At 41.2% G+C, this 13,379-nt stretch overlaps 1 protein-coding gene across 1 annotated transcript; it reads right to left on the reverse strand.

The window, feature by feature from the left end:
- Positions 1-11,781: 11,781 nt before the first annotated feature.
- LOC123794125 (olfactory receptor 2W3-like) lies at positions 11,782-12,711 on the reverse strand. The gene has a single exon (XM_045800341.2). The coding sequence runs from the start codon at positions 12,709-12,711 to the stop codon at positions 11,782-11,784; it is 930 nt and encodes a 309-aa protein (XP_045656297.2).
- Positions 12,712-13,379: the final 668 nt, after the last annotated feature.

Consider the following 13,379-nt stretch of genomic DNA (forward strand, 5'->3'; position numbering starts at 1 on the left):
AAATCTAATTGATCTGAATAGGTTGCAGATTTACAGTGCCCCCATCGCTCTCTTTGTTCTCTAACAAGAATTGAAAAATATCACACTGGCTCCCCTACTTCCGTTTTGCATAGAGATAAAATGTTTTCTGAAAATGCATAGATAGTAAAATTTCCCATTGCCAGTTTTATTCCAGGGAAACAACAGATTTTAATGCATACTCTAATGAGACATTCGGAAATGGAGCCTGAAATCATGGTTAGTGATTGGGGAAGTGCTATTGGAAATGATTGAAGAATTCATCGTGTCCAATCTTCATGCTGCAGGAGGACTAATCCTGAGTAATCATTACTGATACCAATTTCAGTAAAATCTCGGGGAATCACCAATCCAGTATTTAGTCTTTCCTTTTGTCTTACATTACAACTCCCTTTAAAAAATTTTTCAGGGGCGCCTAGGTGGCACAGCGGTTAAGCGTCTGCCTTCGGCTCAGGTCGTGATCCTGGCGTTATGGGATCGAGCCCCACATCAGGCTCCTCTGCTATGAGCCTGCTTCTTCCTCTCCCACTCCTCCTGCTTGTGTTCCCTCTCTCGCTGGCTGTCTATCTCTGTCGAATAAATAAATAAAAAATCTTTAAAAAAAAAATTTTTTTTTTCAGTGTAGGGTGCCTGGGTGGCTCAGTCGATTAAGTGGCCAACTGTTGACTTTGGCTTAGGTCATGGTCTCAGGGTTCTGGGATTGAGCCCCGTGCCAAGGGCTCCACCCTCAGTGCAGAGTCTCCTTCAGCATTTTCTCTCTCCCTCCCCTACCCTTTCCTCATGCTCCTTTCCTACAGTAAATAAATAAATCTAAATAAAACAATAAAAAAATTTTTCAATGTAATGGAACAAAATATTTTTTCAACATCCCATTCTGTACTTCCATAAATGCCAACCTTACAGAAATCATTTTGTTTTCTATTACAATATTGCACTTATTCTTAGAAATAACCTCCCTCCCTTCCCCACACCCCGTGATGCATGTTTAACAGTAAATACAACCTAAATAAGAGTGATATCTCATAATATCACCATAGCCCGGGAAAGAGCCTGGCATGCAGCAGAGTCACAAAAAATCTTTGTGGAATAAATGAGAATATGGAAGATTAAGACCTTAACAGTCTATCGAAATTGAGTCTAGAGGTAACAGAACTTCAGAGAAAATAGCAAAGCAAAGGCAACCTTGAGTAATGGATAATAGATAGCCTTGACTCTTCAAACTGTAGAATTTTTTTTAAAAGCTGTGTTGTCTGGAACTTTGCGGGACTCTGTCTATCTTTTGTAAATGTCACTTTTCTATCAGCAAAATCTATGACCAGGCAAGAAGATATTCGGCCACTCTCTAGTCTGCCTTTGCTATTGGATTCTCGGTCCCCTTCTCCTCTTATTCCTAAATCCTTTCAGTGATTCTTTTGGTGGCTGTTGTTACTGTGTTGACAAAGGGTAAAATTAATTTGGGAAAATAAGTTTCCGAATGCGCCAAGTGGGAATCAGAATAGTTGGGTTGTAGGTACAAATCTACCACTGATAAGCCCTGAGATTCTGAAGGCTGCTCCCCACCCCTCCTGCCTGGCCTTCTCTCCTCCCAAATAAATGAGATGATGGTGCCAGCTTTTAATAAGAAATAAAAGATACAGTGCATTTAGCTCCTCGTAGGTTTACATTTCAATAGATCCACTGTCCTGTTTCGAAGAAGCACCCGTGAGTCCTTGCATGTTCTTTAGCGACACTGTGGTTCTCAATTTCTGTATCTTCCACATTATCAGGCCTGGTCCAAAATATGCAGAATCAGACAATGGGCAATATCAGAATTTGTTTTGTCACATGTTGTTGGGACATACCTCTGCTTCTTCCCTCTCTCCTTGTGCTTTAAGGGTCAGAGAAGGGCTCCGCCCGTCCCTCATGGTGCCCAGTCGAAAGCTCTTACAGGGTTTTCAAATAGGCTGTTCTTTCTCAGAGATCACAGCCAAGAACACGATTTTCAATGATTCTGTTCTTCTCAGTGATGCACAGAATGTGATCGGAACCAACAAAGCATATATTCTGAAAGGAAACATGTAAAATCCATTGTAACTAGAAAAGGAGAATTAAGTGGACATGGGCATTGTAATGTAACTTCCAACACGTGGTATAATTTCGTCGTCTTCCATAACAGAGTGCCACAGACTAGGTGACTCAGGAGAACCAGACGCACTGTCTGTAGCTCAGGAGCACAGAAATCCAGAACGAAGATCTTGGCAGAGCCTCTGAAGCTGGTAGGGAGAATACACCCCTGGAGCTTTGTAGCTTCTGGAGCTTTGCCGGCAGTTCTGGGGGTTCCTTGACTTGCAGCTGCAGCAGGTCATTGACTGCCTCCGTAGGCACGTGGCGCTGTCCCTTGCGTCGCCTCTTCTGTTCCTCGCGTAAGAACTACCAGTCATATCGGGCTAGGCAGCCCACTGAGTGCACCCTCATCCTACCTTGAGCACAGATGTGAAGAGCCTGGTTTCACCTAAAGTCCCACTAACCTGACCTGGGGGTTAGGACGTCAACATACTTTTTTGGGGGGTGGGGAGGAAGCTGCGAAGGGACACAATTCAACCCAATAGCAATAGTATAATGTAGTTATGCCGTCAAATTACAACAGATCTTTAGCATAAATAGATGCCTGCATGCGGTGGGAAGACCAAGACGCAGGTGTTAGCTCTCTCTTGTTTCAAGTTCTCTTGCTCTCCTGGTCATAGTGCAGAAACCTACAGCAACAGGAAAACAGATCCCCGTATGTGACATGAATATCCAATGAAGGCTTTTCTCTGTACACCTGTTCGTTACACTTACAGATCTGAAACACAAACACAGCTTGCACGCTTGTAAGACCTAGCTCCTAGATTTGGTTTGAGCTGGAAGAGAAAATACTGACATTCTTTCACTTCTCTCATGAAGTGGTGTTCAGTTAATCTGGACTTGATTTCTTTCATCTAGTAGTTACTGAAAGGAAATACCAAACTCACCCACAGACACCACTTCGGCAGGTAACACCACCACCTTTCGGGTCTAAGGAATCAGGAGCAGAGGGAACAATCCCAGCTCCTCTTAGGAACATTTGAATGGGTGTGAGGGTAAGAATATGACATCTTCTTCCAAGGAAGAACAACAGAGATTACAGATCTCCAACTACCTCTTGGAAGAAGCAAGATGGCCTTTGAAGGATCAGTACACTTCTATGACTCGAAGAGATCGGCATATTGAGGGCAAAGCGAATGTCTGCAGATGACAGCTCGTGGCTGCTTGTCCCCCGCGAACGCTAACACACTCAGCGATTGCCAAGTGGTGTGCGGTCATGGAATTGTAGAACAGTGTTAGGGGATGAAACAGAACAGAATCCTTAGAATAAACCCAGATTCACATATTTAAAATATGCCAACCTTGGAGAGAATAATCCTTGAAAATGGTGAATCTGAAAGGCAAGGGAAGTCAAAATTGCTCCTCACTCAAACTCTGTTAAAGGCAGTACCAGTTCCCTTCACAACAAATGTTAGCATAAGTTGTCTCATCCCCAGGGTTTACCCACGAAGATTGTCCACTCATTTCAGTGTTTGGAAGCATGAGAAGGATGGATTGGAGCGGACAGCTGAGTCTGCAGCTGAACACACGTTGGAATCTATGACTTCTGTGGAATCTGCCCGTGAATAAAAGGGCTAACATTACATCCGAGGGATATTTTCATAAGCCACCAGAGTCAAAGTGCTTGCTTTAGGGACCGGAGATGTGTGTGTTTTTAGTGGTCCCAGGAGTGTCCTGCCCCATGTAACTCATTAGCCTCAGTTGAGGTATTCGGAGTTTGGGTCCCCAAGGGCAGCCAAAGAGGAAGGCCCTGGAGAGGTGACATCAACAGGTAGTCAATCTCTTCCTGCCAAACTGATAAGGAGTGAAACTATTGTCTCTATTTAACTTCCATTTACCAACCTTATTTCATAGTATTGGTTACAATAGTTTTTGCTAGTCTTCAAATTCCCTTTCTGAATTGAAATACAATTGTCATTATAACATTGTGCTAGTTCTAGGCATACAACGTAGTGATTCAATTCTTGTATATACAGTGAAATGACCACCGCAGTAAGTCTGGTTAACATCTATGCCGCACATAGTTACCTTTTTTCTTCTTGTGAGGAGAACTTTTAGGAAGTATTCTCTCAGCAATTTCCAAATATACAATATAGTATTATTACGTATAGTTCTCATGCTGTACATTACATCTCCAGGGCTAGTTTTTAGATTCTCCATCCTTATTTTCAGAACCGTCATCATTTCCTACTTAAACAAGAAAATTTCTGTGCCTTTCCCCCCCTCACGTTAGTTATAATCTTTCTTTGTTACCTACTCACTAAAGAAAATTACTTTCCAATGGTGCAATAAAGTCTATCACCTTCCAACTTTTTTCGGAACTTATTACTCAGTTATCTTTAATCTTATACCCTATTATCTGTTTGTTCATTGTCTAAAAATATGCTCCTCTATCCTATTAGAAAAATCAAATCAGAATGAAACTCTCCTCCTGCCCCACTGTCTTCTAGCTAACCTCTTCGTTAATTTCATCTTTGTGACTGGACATGGAGTATCCATATTTTTTCTTCTCCCATCAATACTTCTAAATGCTCTTTTGCCATTTTCCCCTACCACTCTGGGGAGCTGCTTTCTGTAAATCTTTAATACTCTTCCATTACACAAAGTATATGAGCTCACCGTCCTCTTACTTGGTATAAAATGGCATTGATGGTATTTCCCTCTTTCATGAAATCATGCTATCCACTGGCTTCTCTCTGTTTCGCTATTATTTCTTGGGCCCTTGATTCTCAGTTCTTTCTCATTGGGCACAAATGTCAATGTTTTGATCTGCCAGGATTCTATCCTTCGCTCTCCTCTCTCCACACTGTTCCTGAGACACTTTGTCATTTCCATGGAGTGAACTACCATCTGTCTATAAGATAAATCTCCAATCCATATCCACAGTTTAGACCCCTTCTTGAGTTCCATACTAAAGCAAATGAAATCTTGGCTATATACACAGGGATTATTTGTGAACTCTAAAATTTCCATGGTTTTACAATCTGATGTATCATGGTCGGAAAGCAGCTGCTGTTCTGCATGTCAGATTTTCAAAATCTCAATACCAAACCCTCAACAACCTCAGTGAGAATCCCCTGAATTATTTCTGATTCTTCCCTCTGTTTTTGTCTGAACACTGAACCTATGCCTTGTTGATTCTCTCTTTCATACTTTTAGAATACAGTCACTATCCAGCACACATTTTTGATTTGTTATCAATGTGTTAGTTCAGATCTTTTTACCCTTGCCCAAACCATTTAATTAATCTCCTAAGAGACCCTCCAACCACACCAACTCTAAGCTCCTACAGCATTAGCTGAATTATTTTTCTTAAAACTGACACAACCACATCATTCCTTGCTTAAAAATAGTCTTGGCAACCACTGTCTATAAGATTAAATAAAAAACACACCTTTAATATATAAAGCTGTGTTTATTCTATGGACCCTGTAGTTGTGGGAACAAATCCACAATGCACTAATCACTCGATACACCTTTCCAGTTTGGGGCCAGTGTTCTATTATGCATTTATTATGCTATTATTTTGCTTCGTTCGAAAGGTTTTATCTTGTCCTATTTTCCCATGCATCATATTCCATTACTAATTCAAGACTTTGCTCAAGGATCATAGTTTTTTTTTTAATGTTATATTTGAATGAGTGGGGTTTTTAAAAAGATTTTATTTATTTAATTGAGAGAGAGAGAGCACACACAAACAGGGGGGGGGATGGCAGGCAGTGGGAGAAGCAGGCTCCCCCTGAGCAATGAGCCCAACACGGGACTCGATCCCAGGACCCTGGGATCATGACCTGAACCGAAGACAGATGCTTAATTGATTTAGCCACCCAGGTGCCCCTGAATGAGTGGTTTTTATTATGCAAAAAATTTCACATCCCCAATATATAAATTTTTGTTCTAATGATTCTTAAACATGGGGACTACATCCACTGTTTGTTAGTAAATACATCAGTTTCAGGTCTTCCAGTGCAGTCCTTTCCCACCTCAGCTTTATTGAGGTATAATTGACAAAACTCAGATCTGTGAAGTGTACGACATGATATTATACACACCTGTGAAAGGATTTCCCCATCGAGTTAATTAACACATCCGTCATCTCACATATTTATCTTTTTGTGTGTGTGAGAGAACATTTAAGTTCTATTCTCTTAACAAATTTCAATTATACAATACAATGTTATCAATGATAGACATCGTGCTACATGTTAGATCCTCAGACCTTATTCATCTTATAACTGAAAGTCTGTACCCTTTTACCCACTTCTCTTTATTTCCACCCTACCCCCACTAGCAATTCCCCAGCCCCTGGCAAGCACTTTTTTATTCTGTTTTTATGAGTTGTGCCTTTTTTCCCTAAGTGTGAGGGATACCATGCCGTATTTGTCTTTGTCTGGCTGGCTTATTTCTCTTAGCATAACATCCTCCAGTTACATCCATGTTGTATTGCCTCCTTTTTTTTTAAATAATGATTTTTTATTATATTATGTTAGTCACCATACAGCACATCCCTAGTTTTTGATGTAAAGTTCGATGATTCATTACTTGCGTATAACACCCAGTGCACCCTGCAATACGTGCCCTCCTTACTACCCATCATTGCCTCCTTTTTAAAGGCTGAATAAAATTCCGTTATATATATATATATATATATATATATATATATATATATATATATCATCCTTTCTTTTTTTAAAGATTTATTTATTTATTTTAGAGGTGGGGAGGGCCACAGGGAGAGGAAGAGAAAGAATCTCAGGCAGACCCCTCACCAAGTGGGGAGCCCGACACAGGGCTCGATCCCACGGCCCTGAGATCATGACTTAAGCTGAAACCAAGAGTCAGTCGCTTAACTGACTGAGCCACCCAGGCACTCCATACAATTTCTTTATACGTTCATCTATTGGTGAATACTTATGTTGTTTCCCTACTTGGGACTGTGAATAATACTCTTATGAACATGAGAATATGGATATTTCTTTGAGATAATAAGTCATTTCCTTTGTATAAATACCCAAAAATGGGATTGCTGAATCATAAGGTAGTTCCATTTTTATTTTTTTGAGGAACCTCCATACTATTTTCCGTAGTGTCTGCACCAATTTATATTCCCACCAACAGGGCACAAGGGTTTCCTTTCTCCACATCTTGGCCACCACTTGTTGTCTCTTGTCTTTTTGTGTGTGCCCATTGATGGGTGAATGCATAGAGAAGATGCGTATGTATACACAATGGAATATTCCTGAGCCATAAAACAGGAAATCTTGCCATCACCAACAACACAGACGAACTTGCAGGGAGTTATGCTAAGTGAAATAAGTCAGACAGAGAAAGGAAGACAAATACTGTATGATCCACTTATATGCAGAACCTAAAAACAAATATGAGCTCATAGATACGGAAAACAGATTTAACAGATCGATGGCTGCCAGGTGGGGAGGATGGGGGGCGAGCATCATGGGTGACAGGGGTCAAAGGTGTAAACTTCAGTTATAAAATAAATGTCATGAGAGTGTCATGTACAGCATGTGACAATAGTTAATAATACTGTATTGCATGTGTGAAAGTTGCTACATCGGTAAATTTAAAAATTTCTCGTCACAGAAATAATTTATTAACTCTGTACGGTGACGGACAGTAACTAGATTTAGTGTGGTGCTCATTTGCAGTGTACAAGCATCAAATCGCTATTTTGTACGCCTGAAACTAACACAATGTCATGCCAGTTATATCTCAATAAAAAACCAAGAGAGTTAAGTTTAAAGGGCCATCAGAGACAGAGAAAGTTATAAAAGCATCCTGAGAGAAAGAGCAGATCACCTACAATTCTCGAGGTTTCTCGGACCACAGTGTGGATTTTGGCTGCAAATACACACATTGGGATACTTGACGTTATAAATTTTCAGGATAAAGCCTTCTCCTCACCCACCAGCCAGTCAGTTATTGTCCTGAGTCGAGAGCAGCAGGTTTCTTTTCTGTCCTCTGCACCGGGTGCATTTCTTTCGCACCCTTCCCCCAAGCCTTTTGAGGCCCCAGCTTTTTGTGATGATCTCTTATCAGAATTCTCCTACTTTTGTGGGCCAAGTAGGTACAGAGGGATTTCTAGAAAGAGATACATGTCTTATTATTTGCACAGTACATGATCATTTTCTTTTTTTAAAAGATTTTATTTATTTATTTTTGAAAGAGAGAGAGCCGAGCAAGTATAAGCGGGGGTGGGGGGGTGGGGGGGGGGCAGAGGGAGGAGCAGACTCCCCGCTGATCAGGGAGCCTGATGTGGGGCTCAGTCCCAGGACCCTGGGATCATGACCTGAGCCTAAGGCAGATGCTTAATTGACTGAACCACCCAGGCGTCCCTACAGGATCATTTTTATAAGAAAAATACAGGATAATGAACTTTTTAATTCATTCAATCAGCAAATATTTATTGAGGGTCTATTACTTGCTAAGACCTGAACGATTTTGATTGCTGAGGATTTTAAATGAAGGCAGAGATAGAAGCCAAGGATGTCGCTAATGTTTTCAATCTTTGTAAACTTTCTTTCTGTTGGAGGAAGAACATGAATTGAGACAAAAATATTTTGCTTAACAAAGGTTGAGTTTGATTTATGAAAGTTAAATTTGTTCATCACATAGATATGATTTTGGCCAGAAAATAATTGGAAATATAATAGCTGGTGTTTGGAATCAGTTTTTAGCATGGAATTCTGATTTGTGGATTATTGGCATAGGACAGAAAAATGAAGCAATGTGAACTGTCTGAAGGAGTGACTGTGGTCAGGGAAGTGAAGGTCTCCAGTGATGGAAACACCTTCTGAGTTGAGAAGTAAAGTTGTCCTTATCTGGCTTTACTCCAGGAAACCTCTCCTTTTGCATTCTTTTGAACGACCTTTACTACTTTTCTGCATGGATACAAAAGGATACTACTTAATGTGGCATGTAGCCCATAATCGTGCTTAAAATGCTTTTTAGGAAAAGAGATATAAATAAACCTCTCCAGTAAAAAGAAAACAACACAATACAATTATTTGGTTAACTTTTATCTTGTGCCTTGCTCCAAAGCTATGTCTAGCAACGTCTACCTGAAATTTTTAATTGATAAAGTAGCTATTTATTTTTTTTTAAAGATTTTATTTATTTATTTGACAGAGAGAGAGACAGCCAGCGAGAGAGGGAACACAAGCAGGGGGAGTGGGAGAGGGAGAAGAAGGCTCCCAGTGGAGGAGACCAATATGGGGCGCTTAATGACGGAGCCACTCAGGTGCCCCTAAAGTAGCTATTTAAAAGGCTTGCCAGGATAAGACCCTTATTCTTAGGGTGCCTCAGACTGAGAAGATACTTTTGAATTTCTTTCTTTTTTTTTTTTAAGATTTTATTCATTTATTTATTTTAGAGAAAGAGTGCTAGTGGGGAGAGGAGCGGAGGCAGAGGGAGAGGGAGAACCCCCAGCAGACTCCCCGCCGAGCATTGAGCCTGGCCTTGGAGCACTAGCTCACGACCCTGAGATCATGATCTGAGCCAAAACCAAGAGTCAAATGCTCAACTGACAAAGCCACCCAGGCCCCCCTTGAATTTATTTCTAAGTGAAAATTAATCCCTTGTAACTTTGCACAACCCCCATAAGGCTTAGTGTGTATAAAGATCCAGGTATGTGTGGGGGCACATACATGGCTTCCATATCCGTTTTCATTACTGTGACTTTTAACAATCCCTTCAATAAATTTGTACTCAAAACGTGAGGACATTTACACTCATCCTGATAAATTCAGACACATATGTTAAAATCTTAGCTCTACTGTATTTCTCAGCCATAAAAAAAAAATGAGATCTTTTTTAAAAAAGAAAAATTTTAAGATTTTATTTATTTGACAGAGAGAGAGGCAGCGAGAGAGGGGACACAAGCAGGGGGAGTGGGAGAGAGAGAAGCAGGCTGCCCGCTGAGCAGGGAGCCCAATGCGGGGCTTGATCCCAGGACCCTGGGATCATGACCTGAGCTGAAGGCAGATGCTTAATGACTGAGCCACCCAGGTGCCCCTAAAAATATTTTTTAAATGTAAGTATAGTTGACATACGTGTTACATTATTTTCAGACGTACAACATAGTGATCCAATTTATCTATACACGATGCTGTGCTCACATGTGCAGCTGCCACTGTCACCATACAACGTTATTATGATATCCTTGACTGTATTTCCTAAGCTGTACCTTTCACTCCCATGACTTAAAAAAGAATGAGATCTTGCCATTTGCAATAACATGGATGGACCTAGACGGCATTATGCTAAGTGAAATAAATCAGAGAAAGACACATACTATATGGTTTAACTTGAATGTGGAATCTAAAAAACAAAACAAATGAACAAACAAACCAGAAACAGACTCCTAAACACAGACAACTGGTGGCTGCCAGAGGGGAGGGGCTGGGGCACGGGTGAGATAGGTGAAGGGGAATAAGAGGTACACGCTTCCAGTCATAAAATAAATAAGTCACGAAAATGGAAAGTACAGCATAGGAAGCATAGTCAGTAATATTTTAGTAACGTTGTATGGTGATTGCACTTACGGTGAGAGCACTGAGTAATGTACAGAATTGCTGAATCCTTCCTTGTGCTGTACACCTGAAACTAATATAACATTAAATGTCAACTATACTTCAAAATATAATAATAAAAATATGTAATATAATAATAAAAAAATTTTAGCTCCACTATTCATGGTCTCTTTGGTTATAAATATATTTCACCACGCCTCAGTTTCCTAATCTGTCAGTGAAAGGATCTGGAATGGATTGTTTGTTTTCAAACTTAAATCCATGTTAAAACTACACAAGACATTTTTTCTTTCTTTTCTTTCTTTTTTTTAAGATTTTATTTATTTATTTGACAGAGAGAACAAGCAGGGGGGTTGGGAAAGGGAGAAGCACGCTCCCCTGATACAGAGCTCAATCCCAGGACCCTGGGATCACAACCTGAGCTAAAGGCAGGTTTTAACTGACTGAGCCACCCAGGCGCCCCTACAAGACACTTATTCAACACAAATATTTCCAGACTTACTAAAATGAGAGCTTCAGTGGTTGGTACTTGAGAATCTATATTAAACAACAACAAAAAAATCTGTCCAGATCATTCTAATACCACTGAAACAAAGCAGAGCTCAAATAATTTAAATATCATAGGCTGTGTTTAGGGTAACAGCTCTATCTTCTCCAGACAGTGAAATTTAAAGATATCAGAAGACAAAAAGTATTGTATTTTGACACTCCATCGGCTCAATTCTGTGATAAAAATGACAATTACACAAAATACCAATGAGAAAAGATTATCATATGATTTTATTTGGGCATAACTTCAGTCAGTCCACAATACTAAAGTATTTATCATAGTTTTGTTGGATTTTAATTACATGTGACCAACTTGGAAAGGAGGAGGAAAGATGATTTGGAGGGTAGACATAAGATATTATGCAAATTAAAATTTATGTCTAACCTAGTTTATCATCAGCATCGTATTGGGGCTTTATAAGATATATTCCCAAACTCCATCCCTGGAAATATTTACTGGGCAGGTTGGAGGGTTTAAATGAATTCTAAAATTCCACCTCAAGAATTATTTATTTCTGGTAACTAAGTAAAAGAAGCAGACTTTGGAAAAGTCACGGTCGCCTTACTTTCTGGACACAAGCCTCCTCAGGGCACCCTTTACATCCTTGTTTCTCAGTGTGTAGATGACAGGGTTCAACATGGGGGTCACCAAGTTGTAGAAGAGGGTAAGGAATTTCCCTTGGTCCTGGGAAGAATTCTTTCCCGGTTGCATATACATATAGATAATATTCCCATAAAACAAGGACACCACGGTGAGGTGGGACCCGCACGTGTTGAAAGCCTTCCTTCTTCCCGTGGCCGACCGCATGCTCAGCACCGCTAGGGCAATGTAGCTGTAGGAGACGAGGATGAGCGCCAGGGGCCCCAGCACAATCACTACCGACAGGATGAAAACCGTGCTCTCCACAGCCACAGTGTCCACACAGGCAGTTTTTATCAGAGCTGGCATCTCACATAGGAAATGTTTCACCTCACACCTTCCGCATCGTGGCAGCCTCATGGTCACTGGAGACATAACCAGGGAGTTGAGGAGCCCGACACCCCAGGCCACAGACACCAGCTTCCAACAGAGCTGAGGGTGCATGATGATGGAATAGTGGAGGGGCTTGCAGATTGCAGTGAAGCGGTCATAAGCCATGACTGCCAGGAGGACACATTCTGTGCCACCCAGACCCAGGAACATGAACAGCTGGATGGCACAACCTGTGTAACTGATAGTCTTGTCTGGGCCACCCAAGTTGAAAAGCAGCTGGGGGATGGAACTGGTGGTAAAGCAGAGGTCTAGGAAGGACAGGTTGGTAAGGAAGAAGTACATGGGCGTGTGGAGGCAGGGGTCCAGGCGGGACACCAAGATAATGACAGTGTTGCCGACCAAGGTCACAAGGTAGAAGATGAGCACAAACACAAAGAGGGTCTGCTCTAGCTGGGGTCTGTCTGAGAAGCCCAACAGGATGAACTGTTCCTGGCAGCTCTGGTTGGTCATGACATGCATGCAGTGGACATGCAGTGGACCATCAGTGCAGGCCTGCAAGGAAGCAGATAGCAGCATGGTGCGCTCTTAGGGAAGTAGGCCAAGGGACCACGACCAGAGTAATAGCAAGTGCCATTATGGAGGTTCCTCAAGACATTAAACACAGAGCTACCCTACGACCCAGAAATGGCACTACTGGGTATTTACCCCAAAGACACAGATGTAGTGAAAAGAAGGGGCATATGTACCCCAATGTTCATAGCAGCAATGTCCACAATAGCCAAACTGTGGAAGGAGCTGAGATGTCCTTCGACAAACGAATGGGTGAAGAAGATGTGGTTCATACATATGATGGAACATTACTCAGTCATGAGAAAGGACGAATACCTACCTTTTGCATCGACATGAATGGAACTGGAGGGGATTATGCTAGTTGACACAAAGCAAGCAGAGAAAGACAATTATCATATAGTTTCACTCATGTGGAACATAAGGAATACCACAGGGGAGGGGAGAAAAAACTGAAAGGGAAGAAATCAGAGAGGGAGACAAACCATGAGAGAATTTGGAATCCGGGAACCAAATGGAGGGTTACAGAAGGGAGGGGTAACTTAGGGTGATGGGTGTTAAGGAGGACACACGTTGTGATGAGCACTGGGTATTATATGCAACTAATGAATCTCAGAACA

Source organism: Ursus americanus, chromosome 32 (assembly GCF_024610735.1).
Source record: "Ursus americanus isolate L20-20 chromosome 32, mUrsAme1.1.p, whole genome shotgun sequence".
In the NCBI taxonomy this organism is placed as follows: domain Eukaryota; kingdom Metazoa; phylum Chordata; class Mammalia; order Carnivora; family Ursidae; genus Ursus; species Ursus americanus.